At 50.1% G+C, this 19,737-nt stretch overlaps 1 protein-coding gene across 2 annotated transcripts; it reads right to left on the bottom strand.

The window, feature by feature from the left end:
* Positions 1-2,764: 2,764 nt before the first annotated feature.
* RNF122 (ring finger protein 122) lies at positions 2,765-19,103 on the bottom strand. 2 transcript variants are annotated; one of them, XM_060085899.1, is made up of 6 exons: positions 18,665-19,103; positions 11,481-11,637; positions 6,271-6,316; positions 5,911-5,952; positions 4,147-4,226; positions 2,765-3,877 (listed from the first exon to the last, which is right to left on the bottom strand). In XM_060085899.1, exons 1-6 carry the CDS (start codon positions 18,687-18,689, stop codon positions 3,763-3,765), a joined length of 465 nt encoding a protein of 154 aa, XP_059941882.1. In that variant the 5' UTR covers positions 18,690-19,103; the 3' UTR covers positions 2,765-3,762. The 2 variants fall into 2 exon arrangements, with proteins under 2 accessions (XP_059941882.1, XP_059941880.1); XM_060085897.1 differs by having other exon boundaries at positions 4,147-4,229.
* Positions 19,104-19,737: the final 634 nt, after the last annotated feature.

The raw sequence follows: 19,737 nt of genomic DNA on the forward strand, positions 1-19,737 counted from the left end.
ACACCTGCTACTTTGAGTATCTTCATAGTGAGCAATCTGCTGCCAGAGCTATGTGGGGCATGGAAGCCCATGATGCTTAGATCTGCACGATCGGAGTTTGTGCCTTGGTTCTGATGCTTATGTCTGTGTAATTATGAGTAAGCCATTTATTTGCTTTCCAACACTCTTTTCCTGATCCCAGACTCAGAGGGATATACATAGAAAGGAAAGCAAAATGTATTTTGTGAAAGAACTTGGTAGGCAAGTGCTTATCTTTTGATTGATTCATGGTGTTTGCTTGCCATAGATAAGCTCATTGAAGTCGGAATCCTGGTCTGTATGATTATCACTCAGCTTCTTTCCGTTTTTTACCCTTTGAAACATGTCTAGAGTCAAATTTTTCAGTAACGGGAATAGTACTAAGCACAGTAGTTGCCCATGAATATTGTGTGCACGGATAAGATCATTGGCTTTGCTCCCAACTGATGTGCAGGGGTTTTTTTTTGTTGTTGTTTTGTTTTTTTGTTTTGCAGTACGCGGGCCTCTCACTGCTGTGGCCTCTCCCATTGCGGAGCACAGGCTCCGGACGCGCAGGCTCCGCGGCATGTGGGATCTTCCCGGACCGGGGCACGATCCCGTGTCCCCTGCATCAGCAGGCAGACTCTCAACCACTGCGCCACCAGGGAAGCCCTGATGTGCAGGTTTTAAAGAAACTTTAGGATTCTCACCCTGTCAAGTCCCAGGTTCCTTGCACTATGCAGAACTCTCTAACCCCCAAGCCTTCCACGCTCCCACTTCACATGAATTCTTTGCCCTCTCTGGCACCCACGGCGGTTCATCCTTGTGCCTTTTTCTCCATGTTACTCTCTCAAGCTCCAGCTCTCGTAATGTTTCCTTGTAGGCACCCCTGCTGTCACTTCCACGCCAGGTGAGCTAAGAGTCTCTCTACCGTATGAGCTTCTCACCCAAATTAGTGTGCTGATGCCCTTTCCCAAGGCAAGGGCTGTCCTGTCTTCCAGCACCTGGCACAGTGCCTGGCCCAGGCAGCAGATGCTCTAGAAACTCTGAACTGAGTAACAAGACCACATTGATGACTATAAAATTGGGACGTGCGACTATTTAACTTGTGATCAGCTATTGATCAAATTCCACCTGATCAGCCAAAAAATGCCCAGTGTTCCTGTCTCTGTGTGCTGTAACACCATTCTACCAAGCTGGGTTGAAGCCTCAAAGGTAACACAAGGCATTCTTACTATCGTTTTGACGTCAGGACAGTGCTATTCAAATTTGCAACACAGACATTCTGGTGCCAACATTTTACTCAGAATACACCAACACTTTTGAGTTTTCCTTGAGATAGAGGTAAGTGGTAAGGGAGGAGCTGGAAAGGTTGAGGGCCCACCTGGAGACCACCTGTTTCCCACCTCATTCCCGTGATGCATCCACCAGGAGGCCGCGGCAGGAGCTAGAGGGAGGGCTCTTTGTTTTGCCTGGGAAATGCATTGCATTCCCTGCACTGAAGCAAGCAGGCCCGCCTGGAGAGGAGGAACTGGTGCTCTCGGGGAAGAGATCCGACCCTGCAGGGTTGGCAGCGACGAGCAGCGGGTAGAGGCTCCGAGGAGCAGCAGTTACTTCTCAGCGTGTGAAGAGGTGGCAAGAACAGGCGCACCGTGGGGCAAAGGACGCCACCAAGACAGGTAGCGACAACCTCACCAGGACTGTCAGACGCCCAAGTGGCATCTCGGGTCTGCCCTGCCATGAGCACCAACTGTGCCAACAGGCTCCATGGCTCAACTGCAGGGCTGGGAGGGCATCAGACCTAACCTGTAGGTCTGGCTCCTCTGGAAGCATAAGCATCTCTTGTATGTCTGTGACCCACCACTACACTAGACTTTGCTCAAAACATGCCGGGAAGTGGAAGGTGTGTTCCCTAAGCAGCATAGTTGGGGAAACACGAGTTTGTGTTTTACTGCAGCATTGATTTTTTTTTTTTTCTGTTAAAGACAAACAATAATGCATTCTGCTTCTGAGATATTGTCTCAAATGACTTTTTTAAAAAGAAAATAAAATCTTGGAAGTATGAGGAAAAAAAAAAAGAGATGCTGGGATGACCATTGGCCCTGCCCTGTCCCACTGAGTGGGGGCCAACCACAGCCCAGCTGCTCCCTGCTTGTGATGGCCACAAAAATTGTTCCTGGCTCTCTCCATCCATTTTGCAAACCCACGATCAACTCAGCACCCCTTTAAGACGTTGACAGAGCACAGTTGGAGGGCATGGGTGCCAGATCTGAATGCAGCTGGGAGCATAAAAAGTCAACAATACTTGTAGACGTAGTACACAGGGTAGGATGAGTCAGTGATTGTCAGCTAGTGGGTAAGAAAAAAAAAGTCTAATCAGAGAAAGAAATCAAGCCTCTGTGGTAGCAATGTGGACCTTTCCTGAGTTAAGAGCTCAATGGCTTGAATTACAAGGAGAATTCTATGAATGACAAGTCTTGGTAGCTGGAATGCTGTGGTGCCATACATCAGCTTTCTTTAAAAATATTCTAGAAATCATGTGAATGAGCCTGGCTCAGTCAGGTCTTCAAGCATACTGATGTGAGTCCTAGCCTATGCTGAACAGGTAATAATTAATACGAATTCTTCTTGTCAAGGATCAGGAAACTTTGTGCACATGTATGTCTGCTCTGAGCATGGGAAAGTGAGAAGACACAGTTCGAGAACCTTGTTCCCTCTGTTGGCAGAAAAGGGCCAACAGACACAAGCCACAACCACAGGCAAAAGGTTAGAGAAACTTGTTATTAAATTTAATTTGCTTTAAATACATACCTTTTTCCCACCCTCACCCACTTGGGGGAGGAACAGAAAACCCCTACCCCTCCCATTTGGGGGATTCCATGTATAAAGCCTGAGATGGTAAGGATGAAGTATAAAAATACTATTTACAAAGGGGAAGAGGGTGTCCACCGTGACCTTAAGATCCAGACGCCCCGATCCCCAGGCCCCCTTTTTGCTCCTTTAGAAAAAACCCCTGGGAATCCATTTGGGTGTAGACCAAGCCCTTCTTCTGGGGCGGTGGATACTCAAACCCCAACACAGAATAGGAAGCTCTGAGATCAACCGAGAAACAGGGAACGGATAGCACCTCAGATCTAGGCGGGGCCGGGGGCTGCCCTCCACCCCTCTGTAGTCAGCAGGCCGGCCGGCCAGCCTTTGTTTCCATAGGTCCCATGTAAACATTGACGTTTCTTCTGTGCATCCCTGCTCTTCCCCATTTCCTACAGAGCCTCCCTCGCTTCCACTGGAGGCACTTGGCTCCTCCATCTTTCCTTCCTTCCCTTCTAACCTTCCTCTGGAAGGAGTGGGGAGGGGGCGGGGAGGTCACAGGTGAGGCACAGCCCATCTCATCCCTTCTTCTAGGTCAGGGCAGCTTGTCCTCCTCAGGGGAACCCTCAAGGGGGTGTGCTCCAAGTTCTTGGCCAAATAGGAACGGATTTCTTTTCCCAGAGCAGGGACAAGGCAGGCAGATAGTCCAGTACCAGGATACAGTGGTCCTGATGGGCAAGACCATCAGAACTGAGTAGCAGGGAAGCAGGCTTCAGGAAGCAGAGAGGTGGGCAAGTCTAGTCTCACCCTGAGGCTGGAAGACCAGCCCGGCACCCCCGTCCCTCCAGGTGAGCATGCCCATCACCACCCAACAGTCTTGTTCACTGCAGCTTCGTGGAAGGACCAGGCACCAGTGAGGCTAGAGGTCTTCTCCAGGCCTTGGTATGGAGGCAGCGCTCACACCAGCTCATCCAATAGGATCCCGATGCTCTGGGTGGCCTCTGAGGGACCAGCAATGGGCTTGTTACACATGGGGCAGACACAGCGCACTTCCAGCCACTTCACCAGACACCTGCGGGCAACAGATGACCTGTTTTTCCCTAAGAAGATACCAATCTGCTCCAGCTGTCTTTTCATGGAGCCCAGCTGCTTCTCAGGACAAGAACCTCTCTATCCTCACCCCGGTCTAACCCCTCTGGCTTGCTTGGCGTCCAGACAGGATGAAGGGCATATCGGCAAAGGGTAGATGGGAGGGGTCGGGATTGGAGGCTCTGGAAGATGCTCCTTGCTTATTTCTTTCAAAGCCACCCCGGGACCCACATCCCCACGGTGGACACTTACTTGCGGTGAAAGGCGTGTTGGCATGAGAGCACCCCCAGCTCATCCTTCCCCTTGAAGTCTTCCAGACAGACTGCACAGGTCTGCTGTGGGAAGAAAGGGGCCGCGTGAGAGGAGATGGGGGAGAGCCTCACTCCTCCAGCCTGAACACCCAGCACCTCACCCTCACCCAAGAGAGCTTACCCTGACAGGGCGGTAGCCAGGAACCACAGGGGACTGCTTTAGATTTAAGTCGACCCGAATAAGATGAAATTCAACATTTAGATCCTCAGTCACACTAGCCACATTTCAAGTGCTCAACAGCTGAGAAGTGGCAAGTGGTCCCCACACCAGATGGTCAGATAGAGAGCATTTTCTACCCTCAGATTTCCACTGGGCAGTGCTGTTATAGAGGATTTTTTTTTAAACTGAAGTATAGTTGAATTACAATGTTGTGTTAATTTCTGCTGTACAGCAAAGTGACTCAGTTATACATATATGTTTTTTCATATTCTTTTCCATTATGGTTTATTATAGGATATTGAATATAATAGTTCCCTGTGCTATACAATAGGACCTTGTTGTTTATCCATTCTATATATCATAGTTTGCACCTGCTAATCCCAAACTCCCAATGCGTCCCTCCCCTACCCCGCTTCCCCTTGGCAAGCACAGGTCTGTTCTTTATGTCTGTGAATCTGTTTCTGTTTTGTAGATAGGTTCATTTGTGAACCTAGGTTCATTTTAGACTGTAGATAGGTTCATTTTAGATTCCACATATAAGTGATATCACATGGTGTTTCTCTTTCTGACTTACCTCATTTAGGAGGATAATCTCTAGGTCCACCCACGTTGCTGTAAAGAGCATTATTTCATTCTTTTTTACGGCTGAGTAGTTATGATTTTTAAGCCTTTCTAGCCTAGGACCTTTGGTGAGGGGGCACTTATCAATAACTAAAGGAGGGGGGTCTGGTGTACGGTTTACATTCTTTAAGTCCAGCCTTACATCCCAATATATTATAACCCCACAATCCCAGCTGAATTACTCTTCTGGAGGAGAGCTAAAGAAACATGGGAACTTGTGGACATCATGACAGTGGACCCCAAAAAGAGGGATGAAATGAGGCCATGTCCAGGCAGAGTCTTGTGTATAGTGAGACCTGGATTCTCCCCACTCAAGACAACCACACACACGCTCTCTGCAGGAGTGTCCATGGTTATGGAAGGAAGTCTTGGGAAATGAGTTAGGGGACCCCAAAGGCATAGGTGGGAAAGGAAGAGGAAATGGTGTAGTCCTCAAGGAGTCAAGAGTTGAGGGGCCCCAGGGAGTGGGTATGATGTGGGAGGGGAGGGGAATGGAGGGAAACAGGGAAGAACCTCAGGGCTGGACACACGCATCAGATCCACAGTCACTAGGACAGAGCATACACAAAGGTGACCTCTTTCAGACCAAGACCTGGGGTCTGAGCAGGGGAAAGTTACTGAAATCTGGCATGGAATGGTCTTACCGTCTTCCCCATTAAGATTATGCCTAGTGGGCTTCCTGGGGCCATGGGTCACACCATGTATCCAAACCCTTTTGTGATCCTTTTGTTTTCTGCCTGCGCTGGTTCAGTTCCAGACATAACGGATTCTGCATATTGATCACCTCCTGGGATGAGTTTTATTTGGCCCAAGGACATAGGAAGGTGGGGACTAAAAAGGTTCCTGAAAAGGTCAGGCTGAGATTGCTGGAGAAGGTCTGCCTTACCCACTGGGCACTCCCGCGACCTGTCCCAATGCACTCACCCCATATAACTGTAACTTCTTGGCATCACCTTTCAGCACCACCTGGGGAAAAAAGTGGAGGCCTGGTATCAGGAGCAATCAAACACAGGGGTCAGGTGGTATCAGCCGCCAAGGAAGGGAGTGAGTCTCTGGCCCCACACAGGAGTGCCCCCGTGACCCTCCCGTGAAGGAGGAGGGCTTTGGGCCCTCCCTGGGCCCAGCCAGACTTGAGGACGGGGAAAGGAGTTAGCCTCAGAGGGGGCCAGAGGTGAGGCCAAGGAGGAGGCCAGGCCAGCTTAAACCTGCTCTCTCCCCACACCCCCTCCCCAAGCAGGGCTAATAGTGGATGAAGTCTCGGGGCAACACGTAGACTTTATTTACCTCTTTGTACCCGTATCGTTCGCTCTGTGCCTGGTTCCGGAGTTTGCTGGGGAAGCAAGAAAGAGGGGAGAGAAGAGGTCATTATGTCTTTGCACAAACAGCCATTCAGAGCAGGAGAGGCCGGCCGGCTGCTTGGGGCGTCCTTCTGGGGGTGGGGAGGTGTGTTTCCCATAGACACATGGAGTAGGCACGGGACCCTCTGCAGGTGACCAGAGTGGGTTAAGGACTCAAGACTCTTACTCAGGTTCACCTGCCTCAAAACCCACTGCCAGCTCCCCCAGATTGGGGGCGTCTCTGCAGAGTACCCTAATCCTGAGCTGGCCAAGAAGTTCGTTCGGGGCTTTCGGAAAACCCGAACGAACTTATGGGCCAACCCATAGTTCATTCACCCTCCCTATTGTCTCTGGTAGGTCACTTCCTTCAGGCTCCCCAAATATACAGATCAACCATCTGCTTGCTGACTGTACGGAAGTCAGATTTTTTTTTTTTTTTTTTGGCCGTGCCACGCAGCTTGCAGGATCTCAGTTCCCTGATCAGGGACTGAACCCACGTCCTCGGCAGTGAAAGCACGGCGTCCTAATCACTGGACCATGAGGGAATTCCCAGAAGTTAGATATTCTTAAGAGGGGACATTTCCACCAAGCCAGGGCAGCAGGATAAAGTCTGCTGAGCCTGGGGAATTTTCCACTCAGAGAACACAAGTATTCTGGAACCAGAGCACACGCCTGTCCCACTTCACAGCGCCAGGCCAACACAGGCAGTCCCTTCTTTGTTTTCCTCTTTTTGTTTCAAGCTGGTGGCCCGTATACAACTGGACCCTCAATGGCCAAAACACAATGGCCAGAACACGCCGTTACTAATGGCAGGAACATAATTGTGCTGGAGGATTTGCTACGCCTGACGTCTGCACCAATTCTAAACAACTTCCAGAGGGAGAGACGTCCCTTTTTGCAGATGAGGAACACGGCGTCCAAAGAAGTTAAGTAACTTGCCTAAATGCCAGAGCTGGCTGGCAGAAGAGTCTGGATTTGAATCAAAGTTGATCTGATGACAGAGGCCAAGCTCTTCAACACACACTGTGGCCTGCTTCACCAATTAGGTGGCACATACCACGGTCCTGAGAATATGAGATGGTTTTGGGAAACGCCCTTTCATCAACAAGCCTCCGACTCTGAATGGCTTACCATGCAGATGGCTGGGACCATGATCACACATGGATCATAATTATTATTTTTTTGTTTGTTTTATTTTCAGTGAGGGAAACCTTCTGAATTATGCAGGGAGCTCTATGTCCTCCTGTATTTGGGAACTAGATGGGGCTTTCTCTCCCACAGATCATTTCTACCAAAGAGCTGCGTTATTGGAAGGAAACATCAGAAAACCACCAGGTTAGGCAAGACGGGGTAGCAAACCACGGCCTCCTGAGAGCCAAATCCAGCGGACTGCTTGTTTCATAGGGCCTAGAAGCTAAGAACGGTACTTATTCTTAAATGGCTGAAAGCCGGAATCAAAAGAATATTTCATGCCATGTTAAACTTATATGAAACTCAAGTTCAACGCCTATAAAATTTTACTGGAGCAGAGCCACGTTATATTGGGTTGGCCCAAAAGTTCATCCGGGGGTTTCCACAACATCTTATGGAAAAACCCGAACGATCTTTTCTTGGCCAACCCAATAGCTTATGTACCGTCTATGGCTGCTTCTGCACAGTAGGGATGGGTGGTTCAGACAGAGATCATTTGACCCGCAAAACCTATAAGATCTGGCCTTTTGCAGAAAAAGATTGCTGGCCTGAGTTAGAGGAAGAGAATCTCCAATCGCGAGCCTCCGTCAAAGGGAGCGAGGTAAGATGCCCCAAGAGCAACACCGAGATGCTGGAACCAGAGCGGAGCGGGGGTGCAGAAGGTCTGGAAGAGCCGTGCCTGATGCACAGCCAGGGCACAGATTAAGATCGGGCTGCCGCCACCTCCATGGCTCCTAATAGGAGGTCAGGGGACAGGTGGGGCAGGTGTCCCCCTGCCTTGGTCTGAGGGTGGCGTTGGACAGTTTCTGGTCATTGGAGGGTTGGGCTGAGGGCCTAACCAGGGCTTGCACTGTTCCACCCTTACCTTTGTACTACTTTCATATATACACTGTGTCCCCGCTTCCAAACGAGAGGGGCGGGGAAGGATGTACCCAAAGCTTAAAGGATCAAGTGCGACCTGCCTGATACTGGGTTAATCTGGGGAAGAAAGAAAGTGATCTCATCGCCGGGGTGCTCACAGCCGCCTTCTGAGGGAGACGCTGTTGCTCTGTTAGCAGGTATGTACAGAGTAAATAAGGAAGTGCTGAGGAGTCTGCTTCCTGACTCAGAACAAGGGGTTGTCCATCTCTTAAGCCTCGCCTGCCTCGCCTGCAACACGGCTACACTTACAGAGTACGTGCAGGGCCTTTCTGCGTGCTGTGTCGTAGGGTACCTGGAGTGCCCTCCTCCTCCACCCTCGGCCCTTCCATCTGCCTGGCTCCCTTTAATGGTCTCACCTGAGGATCCTCCAAAAGCCTGACTCTTAGAGCAGTCAAGGCTTCAGAGCCACATTCTATATTCACTCTGCATGTAGATTTCCATATCAGGAAGGTATAGCTTGTGATGAAATGGGGCCAAAAGGGTTGCAAGGGAAACAAAGCAAAAAGCAGAGATCCTGGGCCATCCCAGCAGGGGACGGAGTGCCAACAACTCTGGACAGGTGGCCTTCTCAGCTGTTGGGTGAGCAAAGCAACTAAAAATACCCTGAATTCAATGAGACCATTTCTAGCCGCTGCCAGTGGGCTCTCCCCAGCTTTTCCCTTTTGCAACAAACAATGCAGCCAGGTCCTGAAAATAATGGTTCCTTTCCTGCCCAGTTGTACTTCACGGGCCCCTCCATCCTGCGTAGGGCAGAGATCAGCTCCTGCGGTCGGGGGGTGGGAGTCAGGGAGACAGAGATGGGGGGAGCAAAGGCTGGCCTTGGCCGATGAGCTCACCAGGTCAGGAGGGGGGTCACGGGCCTATTTTGGCTGAGGAGGAAACCGAGAAGCAGGGAGAGGAAGTGGCTTCTGTGCTTGTGTGTCTTTCTATATATAGACACTCCCAGGCTGCCACATGCCAGCAAGCCAGGGTCAAACTGGCTTCGGGCAGGCTGCAGGACAGAGGGCAGGGTGGCAAAGGGGCAGATTACTGCAGGAGGAACAGGTGGCGCCGAGCAGCCCCGCAGTGGGGAAAGCTTCTGGTATCATGTGGTTGCAGCTCTGTTCTTTAACTCCAGCCAAACAAAAAATAAATCAGCCATACCCAGAGCTCCCAGCCCGTCCTTCTGCAGGACCACAATCTCTAGCTTCAAGGGAGTGGCCATGGATGGCACAGCTGTTCCCACTCAAGGAAGAGGAATCAGAGAAGACCAACATCTAGAATCTGAAAGACTCTCCCTAATCGTCATCAGACTAGCCCACCTCTCCATCTTCCTGGATATAGGACCTTCGGCAGATCTTTTACTGTCTGAGCATGCATTTCCTCATTTATGAAGCAGAAGCAGGCCGATACCGAAACTGGAGGCAAGTTCTGAGGACTAAGTAAGCTAAATGTTTTACAAAATGCTGACCATGATGCCTGGCCCACAGAAGGTACCTGGTAAAGAGCAGCTAAAACCCTAAGATCACACCTATTAGTGGCAGCGTCAGGAAATGAAGCCCGGTCACCCACATACTGGCTCAGAGTGATTTTGTAGATTTTCTTCTCTTGACCACGTTTGCAGCCTGGCATGGGTGTGCCTCTGTGTGTGTGCGTGCAGGGGCCAAACAGAGTTGGTTTTACAGCCTCCTGCCAGCGTCACACAAAAATCTTTGCTATGTCTCCATCTTCCGTCTCTGGGGAGTTGCAGAAATTGCTTCATACGGGGAGAGCGCAGTGGTTGGCGGTCAGGAAGACGAAAGGGTTTGCAGAAGAAAACTTAGGCTTGGGGGAAGGGGAGGGGTGGTGAGATATAGGAAACCTACCCTCACTTACTAATTAGATGCAAATTTTAGACTTTACCTCTTCTGCAAAGACTTGTAAGTGGAAAATTCCAGTGCTGGGGACTTTTTAAAGTCCCGAGAAAGAAGGAGCCCGAGCTAGTGGATGGCGAGCACAAGAGAGCAGGGCCCACGGGCACCTCCCCTTCTTAAGAGGGAGCTCCTCCAGCCCTAAGAATCCGGACAAGTATCTACTTTCCCTCTAGCCTCCTGCCAGGTGAAGCACTCAAACCCACTGGGACGTCTCAGTGGGGAACAGGAACTCCTTCTTCCTTCATCTTAATTGAATCTTCTTAGGTGATTTGATCAGACACCAGCCTAGACCCCAGCTGACATCCGTCTACCCAGGCGTTGGGTGATCACGTGTTTGTGTATGGGGGGTTGTGTGGCTTGGTTATCACAATGGCTCTCAGGACCATTAGCACATTCTAATGGTCAGGGGTGTCCAGTGTTCCCCAAAGCACAAGACAGTCCCATACAATGAGGAATTGTTAATACCAATAGGGCACCCTAGTCAGAAACACTACTGTATTTTCCACTCTGAATACCAGGCATGCTCCACATTTTTTTTTTTCCTGCCCCACATTTTTGATAGAAAACAGTCACCAGTTCCCTTGTCTGCAAGTGAAAAAAACAGTTCCCGGAGCTTGGCTAGCACTGCCACGCTCAAGAAGTGATGGTTTCCAGTTTTTTCTCTCTCAAACATAAGAGCTTACAAGGCAGAACCAATAAGCAGCTCTGCAGACACCAGCTTGCTAATATTAGCATCTGGAGGGATGGCAGCAGGATTTCCCAGGAGGGCGGAGGATCATGACGTTGGTGTAATGATGCCCCCCATCCCTGGCCATCCAGAGAGTGTGAATGGGCGGAGAGAGACAGCTAGGGACCACTGATGATATTACTTGGACAGTCATTCTAGGCAACCCGAGAATAACTGGCCAAAGGGTGGGAATGCAGCCTGGCCTATGCTGACCTTATAGGCTCTCCAACAACTTGACAGGCTGATGTAAATAGAAACACCAGGCCTCAGGGGCCCAGCCAAGGGCAGGACTAAGTCCTGTCCTCAAAGCAGCGGCCCCGGCTGGAGGCTGGTGACTCCGTGACTGGAGCCTCCCTCAGCTCACCCTACCCATGGCCGCCGCCTCCTAGACTCCCCCAACCCCAGGTCAGCCAGCAAGCCACCCACCTGATAAAATAGCAGCAGAAGATGAGGCTGAGCATGAAGACGAAGATGCCTGTGCCGAAGATGACCATGTAGATGTTGAGGGGAAGGTCCTGGAAACTGATGGGTGGCATCGAGCAGGACTTGTTGGTGCTCACCAGTCCCAGGCCGCAGAAACACCCTGCAAAGAACCGGGAGGGAAAGTATTACGATAGTGGGAAATTTACCATTGGGGCCACTCTGTGTGAGCAAGGATGCAGGGAGAAATGGCAAACCTCTCTGACTCGGGGGCTTACTTATTTATTTATTTTCTTTTTAAATTGGAGTATAGTTGATTTACAATGTTGTGTTAGTTGCTGGTGTACAGCAAAGTGATTCAGTTATACATATACATAGATATATTCTTTTTCATATTCTTGTCTGTGATGGTTTATTACAGAATATTGAATATAGTTCCCTGTGCTATACAGTAGGTGCTTGTTGTTTATTATTTTATATACAGTAGTTTGTATCTGTTAATCCCAAACTCCTAATTTACCCTTCCCTGATTGCGTTTCCCCTTTGGTAACCATAAGTTTGTTTTCTATGTCTGTGAGTCTGTTTCTGTTTTGTAAATAAGTTCACTTGTATCATAGTTTAGATTCCACACACAGGTGATATCATATGATATTTGTCTTTCTCTGACTTACTTCACTTAGTATGATAATCTCTAGGTCTATCCATGTTGCTGAAAATAGTGTTATTTCATTCTTTTTTATGGCTGAGTAATATCCACTATGTATATATATATACCACATCTTCTTGATATCCATTCATCTGTGGATGGACACTTGGGTTGCTTCCATGCCTTGGCTATTGTAAGTACTGCTGCTATGAACATTAGGGTGCATGAATCTTTTTGAATTAGAGTTTTCTCCAGATATATGTCCAGGAGTGGGATTGCTGGATCATATGGCTATTTTTAGTTTTTTAAGGAACCTCCATACTGTTTTCTGTAGTGGCTGCACCAATTTACATTCCAGGGGCTTATATCTGTACCCTAGTTCCAACACTTACTAGCTACATGATCTTGGGTAAATTATTTAACCAATCTACGAAATGGGATCCTACACACAGTACTTAAACCAGCATCCCCATCTAGCGGATCAAGGATTCAGGCAATGGGCGGAAAATGGAAAACTCACTTCCATCAGGGAGAAGCCTATACAGTGCAGTAGCAAAATGAAGAGCCTTAGATGAGGAAAGGTACGCTTGGGCTCCAATCCTACCTCTCCCTAGCTATGTGACCTTTAGGAAATTACCTCGCTAAGCTCCACTTTGTCACAGGAAAACAAGCAATGTGCAGAGAAGACCGAAAACGATGGTGTAAGAAATATGCTTTGTAAATTGCAAAGTGCAGTTGCAAAGGTCATTTGTCATTATTAAGCTACCTGCTCCAGAAGCCAAACTGCACCAGGACCAGAATAGAAATTGCTCACTCTGAGGCTGGGCCAGCATTCCAGAAAGGGGCGGGGGGTGAGGGCAGGGAGCTACAGCTAACTTTTACTGGCCACCTTCCCCCTTTCTACTCAAAGCCTTGCCGTGCAATCCTCTAATGGCAGTGGCATCCCCAGAGCTCATCAGAAATGCAGACTCTCGGGCCCACCCCCACTGAAAGGAATCAGAATCTATTACAGTTTAACAAGGTCCCTTCAGCTTGGGTAGCACCGGTGGCCACTGGATGCTTCCCTTTCTCACATGACTCAGGGGTAAATTCTGATTGGTCCAAAGGTGGTAATCACCTTGCCCTTGCCAGGGGTTTGGTTTTGGGGTAGGTATGTGACAGAGTTCTGGCTGAAGAATCAAAGAGCAGATCTGTTGGAAAAGACAAGATTTTCTTTTTTGGGGGGTGTGTCACATCTCCCCAAAACACCTGGAAGGGTGGCAGCCAAGTTATAGCTGGAAAGAGAGAAGTTCAATATCAAGCTGGTGGCAGAGAGGACAAGGAAAGAAGAAAGATGTTGTCAGTTGAGCTGCTGGATTAAGCAATCCTAGAGCCACTATCTTGGGACTACTGGTTCTGAGAATTAGTAAATTTTCTATCATGTTTATAAAGAAAAAAAAAAGATAGGATTTAACCACAAGCCAGTTGAGTGTTTTTTCCTGTTTGCAGGCAAAAAATATCAATGATCTGAAAGGTAAGCCTGAAACTCTTGGATTTCAGAAAGTGCTGGGACAAGAAGGCTAGACTTTACCATACACCTGCTATCACCCAAGCACATTCTCAAGCTATAACTTAGCCTTTGTAATAAGGCCACTGTGAAATGTTACTCCCCACGCCGCCATGGGGAAAAAAGACTCAATCATCATTGAACAATGTGTCTACAGTCAAACAGCTAAGAAGGCTTGGCTTCAAAGCCCTCTGGGGAATTCCCTGGTGGTTCAGTGGTTAGGACTCCATGCTTTCACTGCCGAGGGCACGGGTTCCATACCTGGTCAAGGAACTGAGATCCTGCAAGGTGTGCGGGGGTGGGTGAACCTCTCTAGACTCAAGCCCTCAATGTGGGTTTTAAGTACTTTCCTGACATCGTGGTTAGGAGCCAGATCACCATTAATACACTTTGGAATCCTACACCATAATTAGTGAAGCAACCCCACCTCAGCAGAAGACTGGCTTGAAAGACTGGAGTCATCTTTGACCTCATACATCTCAGCCCTCTTCATCCCCGAGATCAATCTAGTGATCGATATAATGAACCTCCCTCCAAACCTCTTTCAGATTGTGTGCCAACTGTACTGCCAAGTCTCTATTCCAGAGAGACTTGGAGCCCAATTCTACCCCAAGTGCCTATTAATTGATGTCTAGTCCATCCTCTAATTTAGCTCACATGTCTGACATTTCCTTCCACTTGGTTTCTAGCATGTATTTCCCAAACTCATGACTGGCTTCAAGTCCTCCTAAACACGTGTGCGTTGGGTCCCCTCTTTACCTCCCCGACTCAGTATCCTCCTGCATCACCCCATCTCTAATTCTTGCCCATCTCTGTCTTCACCTGCCTCCACACCTTTGTTCATGAAGCTTTCTCTGCCTGAAATTCCCTCTCCTTCCCCAAAGTCCCCCAAACCTGGTCTTTGTGATATTCCAGGGACTCCCCACCCCGAAATCTATAGTGCTCACAGCTTGTATCACGTGTTCCGGCTCTGGCACACTCCGTAACTGTCTTATGTTGCCCCACTGTTTCTAGAATCAACTTCATTTAACTCGAACAGGCATTAAGCAGTGATTACATGACAAGTACCACAACAGACACTGAAGATAAAAAAGCAAAGAAGAAAGACAAGATGATTTTATCGTCTAGGGAAGAAGACAGACACAAAGGTTTTCACCATACAAAGTGAGGCCCTAGTAGAGGTGTGATTATATACAATCCTGAGATCAGAGATGAGGAGTTCTAACAAGCCTGAGTGCTCCTAGGTCTGAGGACAGCGACGTGGACTTTTGTACATTCTCCAGCGCCTACCCTCATGTTTGGCTTGTTTTCAATAACGGGTTAACATAAATAACTCCTGATTCTTCTCAAGACGATCTGGTCATCTTGGCAAAAGCTCCCACTTCAAGGACACTGAAGTTTGGGAAAATTGCCCAGAAACTGCCCTCAGCTAACAGATGACCAGTCAACCAACAAGTACTACTGCTGGCTTGATTTATACACTGACCTAGACACTGTGGGGAAACAAAAAGTAAAAGTAGTTCTTATCCTGAAAAGACTTTTTGGTTAAGGTTGGAAAAAAATTAATTAGCTAATAAACTTTGTTCAGCCCTTGCTTCTGAGCCTCCAGCTTGGGTTAGAAAGTTTTCACCACCCCTTCACCCTCCACTTAAATATTTGATCTCTGTGGGCCAAAAGAGATCAATTTTCCATGAAGACATCATGGTGGACTGGCCAGGGAGGGACAGTTTTCTGTCTACTCTGGAAAGGGGCCTTTGGGCTTCTCTTCCATGGAACTCTGTCGTCAACGCCAAGAGGGCTTCTTCCCCACCAGGCACCAGGCACATCTCCCTAACCCTGTCTCATCACTTGTTGATGCTGTAAGAGGGTCTCACCCTCAACCTGCCTTTGCTCTCCACGCACCTTTTATGAGCTGGATCCTGGCATCTCTAGGGTCCCAAAGAACTTCACTGGGTTCCCTGTTCTGAGAACTTGCACAGCAATGGCCATAGCGAATGCAGAGGGTTTACATGTATTCACTCTGGAGGCACTCTGGCCTCAGCACTTTATCAGTTTACCTTTTTTTTTTTTTTTTTTTTTGCAGTGCGAGGACCTCTCACTGCTGTGGCCTCTCCCGTTGCAGAGCACAGGCTCTGGACGCGCAGGCTCAGCGGCCACGGCTCACGGGCCCAGCTGCTCTGCGGTATGTGGAATCTTTCTGGACTGGGGCACGAACCCCTGTCCCCTGCATTGGCAGGCGGACTCTCAACCACTGCGCCACCAGGGAAGCCCTATCAGTTTATCTTGACCATGTTATCTTGCTGAGAGAAGCTTCCCCTGGGGCTCCAGGATTGAGTCAGTGAGTTTGGGACTTTCTGTGATAAAGAAGTATGGGGGAGAAGAGCTTCATAGCTGAGAAGAGATGGTCCATTTGCTTGCATTCTGATTAAAAAGAAGTGAGGAGGGCCTCCCTGGTGGCGCAAGTGGTTGAGAGTCCGCCTGCCGATGCAGGGGATACGGGTTCGTGCCCCGGTCTGGGAGGATCCCATATGCCGCGGAGCGGCTGGGCCCGTGAGCCATGGCCGCTGAGCCCGCGCGTCCGGAGCCTGTGCTCCGCGACGGGGGAGGCCACAACAGTGAGAGGCCCGCATACTGAAAAAAAAAAAAAAAAAAAAAAAAAAAAAAGAAGTGAGGAAAGTATACCTTGGGCTAAAACCTGACAGTGGAGTCGTTTTTCCTCTAAACTTATAAGGACACAATACCAACCCCAGGAAAGAGGGGCTTTAGATATTTCTCACGAAGGTGTGGGGAGAAGGATTGCTTCTTCACTGGAGATCAGAACAGTCATCTCTCTGTCACTTTAAGAAGTGACAAGAGGGACTTCCCTGGTGGCGCAGTGGTTAAGAATCCGCCTGCCAGTGCAGGGGACACGGGTTTGAGCCCTGGTCCGGGAGGATCCCACATGCCGCAGAGCAACTAAGCCCGTGCCCCACAACTACTGAGGCTGCGCTCTAGAGCCTGTGAGCCACAACTGCTGAGCCTGCGCTGTACAGCCTGCGTGCTTAGAGCCCGTGCTCTACAACAAGAGAAGCCACCGCAATGAGAAGCCCGGGCACCGCAACTAGAGAAAGCCTGCACGCGGCAACGAAGAACCAATGCAGCCAAAAATAAATTAATTAATTAAAGAAAAAAACTATTAAAAAAAAAAGAAATGACAAGAACAGGGAACTATATTCAGTATCCTGTGATAAACCGTAATGGCAAAGAATATAAAAAAAGAATGTCTATATGCGTCATAACTGAGTCACTTTGCTGTAGAGCAGAGATGGACAGAGCATTGTAAATCAGCTACACTTCAGTAAACAAAAACAATTGAAAAAAAGAAGTGAAAAGAAACACAACACTGTAAATCAACTATACTTCAATAAAAATTAAATTAAAAAAAAGAAAAGAAGTGAAAAGATAAAGCAGCAAGTCCTCTGCTGGTCTAATCCCTCACAGGAAAGGGGGCTGCCCAGAAGAAAGGCTAGTGTTAGTGACAGCCACCTTGGTTCTTCTCCTGAAGTCTGTTCCATTGTTTCCCCCGACCTATGAAAGCCTTGACATCAGAATGTTTCATATCTGAGCAGCGGGCTGGAGTGACGTCAAGAGAAGGGCTGGCCGAGAAAGACCAGTGGATCTGGGAAACGCTTCTCCTTCCCAGCCAACAGGAATCTTTCCCAGATGCTGGGATGCACCGTCCCCCCTCACCCCACCCCCTCGTCCTCACTCAGGCAATGCTGCCTATCACACACACAGCTGGGTTCATTTTCAGGAAATTAGATCCTACCAGCAAGAGGAAGAGGGGGATGGGGGCCCCCTTATACACATGCTGCCCAAACCCTGCCTTAAAACAAAAGCCTCTTGAAATAATTAATGCAAGATCTGGCAAGAGTCTGCTCTCAAGAATGGATTTCCCACCCCCCCCAACTAGCCAGCCTACCCTACTGAGAGATAAGGCCAGCTGCTTTGGTCCCCCCGGTCCCCTTCCCCCTTTCACCAGAAGTGCCTCCGCCGCGCTCCCCCCTTTCACCAAAAACTCTCCAAGCTTTAGAACAACGCAGTCAAGATCCTAGGGCCACTGGAAGGTATTAGGAGCCAAAGTTTTGAACTGACCCGCCCAGAAGAGCCCTCTCTTCAGGTAGCCTGGGCGAGGAACCCGACCCAAGCCCAACCTCTGTGCATCACCTGAACCGCTAAAAGCCTCAGGTGGGATGAATTTAGCATCACCCAGGCCGGGGTGGGAGGGGTGGGAGGGGTGATCGGGTCTGGAGGCGCGGCCACCGCCGAGGCACAGAAGCTAGTACCGTGGTCTGGCCTTGGGGGCCCGTGAGCATAGCTCTCCAGGCAAGCCCTGCTCTCAAGGGTAGCGGGGCGCCGAAAACTCTGCAAGGCTTTATCAATCCAATAAAGCCACGCTCATTAGTCCGACGTCTTCCACCGTAACAAAGCCCCCCTCCGCCGCCGGTGCGAAGCCAACAAAGGCGCAGAGGAAGCCGCCCCGGCGCGCCGCCCCGCACGCCGCACTGTATACATATTTAAAATAGCCTGAAAAGTTTCAGGCCAGGAACTTGAGCTCCCTCTAGGAGATCCGAGCCCGAGCGCGGATTTAATGCTCCTCCGACAACCACAACAAAGAGCAGAGTTTGAGCGCACAAAGGCAAGGGAAGGGGGTAGGAGTGCGAAGCCGCCACACAAAGGCCGGGAACCCCTCGGCTCCCACGCCCCCCCCGCCCCGCCCGCCCGCCGCCCACTCAAGAGATCCTTCCCAGCCCTGGAGTTAAACCTGAATTCATCCCCCCCCCCCAAATTCCGCGGTGTGCAGAGCAGAGTCGGGCGCCAGGATGCCTCCCCGCCGGTCCCGTTTCAGGAAAAACTTGGCTCGAGAGGGAGAACGAGCCCTCGGATCTGAAGCCTGGCGCCCCGCTCTCCGCGTCTCCGGCCCGCTCCGCGCCCCTCGCCCCCCGGCCAGGGACTCACCGTTACACCACTGGAATGGGTGCATCAATGAACTCTCGGCTGGCTTCCTCGGGCGAACGAACGCAGGCGGCGGGTCTGGCAGGCGGGGTGGGCGCGCAGGCTGGCGGGGTCGCAGGAGGGGCGGATGCGGTGCGCGGCAGCCGCCTTCCACTGCAAGTCGAACTCCCTCCGCAGCGGGGGGCTTCGGCGAGGTGGGTTTTAGAGCAACAAAGAGGAAAGAAGAGAAAACAAACAGAAGGGCCCCCGGATCAAAGCACCGCGGAGGAAAAGCAGGAAGGGCCCCGGGGCTGGTGGGGGGCGGGGAGCTGCGGGGCGCCGCAGGGCCGGGTGGAGGCGCCCGGTGGGCAGAGGAGGGAAAAGCCTTAGCCTGAGGCGCGATCCAGTTGCCTGGGCGCAGAGGGTAGAAGCCAGGGACTTCGAAACTGACACGGTGCTTGCACGCCCCCCTCCCTTATACTCCCCCGCCCACAGCCCCGGGAAACTCCGCCCCCTTGCCGTCACCCGCCCTCTGGCCAATGGGAGCCTTCCTCTGGTCCCCGGGCATTATTTGCAGGTCTGTCCGGATCGTAGGGTGGGGAGCATCTTTGCTCCTCGGGCGCTTCCCCGCTTCACCTTCCCAGTCCTGGGATACTTGAGTCGAGAAAGAAGCGCGCGGCGCGGTGGGATGGCCGGAGCAGCCAGGGCCAGCCTCCCCCGCTAGGAAAGCGGAGGAAACGGAACAATTAGTGCCACATTGTTTTCTGCCTCCAGATCTGTTACTGTTTAGCATTTCTATAGCTCTTTGAGAAGCCAGCTCCGGGGAGTGGTTACATTTCTGCCCAGAGGGCAAGAACTTGGTCCTAGGTGGCGGCTCGCACGTTCCTTTGCTCGCTTCCAAAGAGGGAACTTTGCAGCAACAAGGTTGGACCAAGAGATTATCATGCTAAGTAAAGTAAGTCAGATAGAGAAAGACAAATATCGTATGATAAACCTTATATGTGGAATCTAAAAATAACTGTACAAATGAACTTATTTACAAAACAGAAATAGACTCACAGACAGAAAACAAAGTTATGGTTGGTTACCAAAGGGGA

The sequence above is a fragment of the Mesoplodon densirostris genome, chromosome 20, assembly GCF_025265405.1.
Source record: "Mesoplodon densirostris isolate mMesDen1 chromosome 20, mMesDen1 primary haplotype, whole genome shotgun sequence".
Taxonomy (NCBI): Eukaryota; Metazoa; Chordata; class Mammalia; order Artiodactyla; family Ziphiidae; genus Mesoplodon; species Mesoplodon densirostris.

What these genes read in the sequence shown, in the direction of transcription:
- RNF122 (XM_060085897.1), bottom strand. Translation starts at nt 18,689, where the DNA reads ATGCACCCATTCCAGTGGTGTAACG. An exon ending in AACGATACGGGTACAAAGAG is followed by an intron (nt 5,953 to 6,270) that starts GTAAATAAAGTC and finishes TTTTTTCCCCAG; the next exon opens with GTGGTGCTGAAAGGTGATGC. An exon ending in AGAAGTTACAGTTATATGGG is followed by an intron (nt 4,230 to 5,910) that starts GTGAGTGCATTG and finishes TTCTTCCCACAG; the next exon opens with CAGACCTGTGCAGTCTGTCT.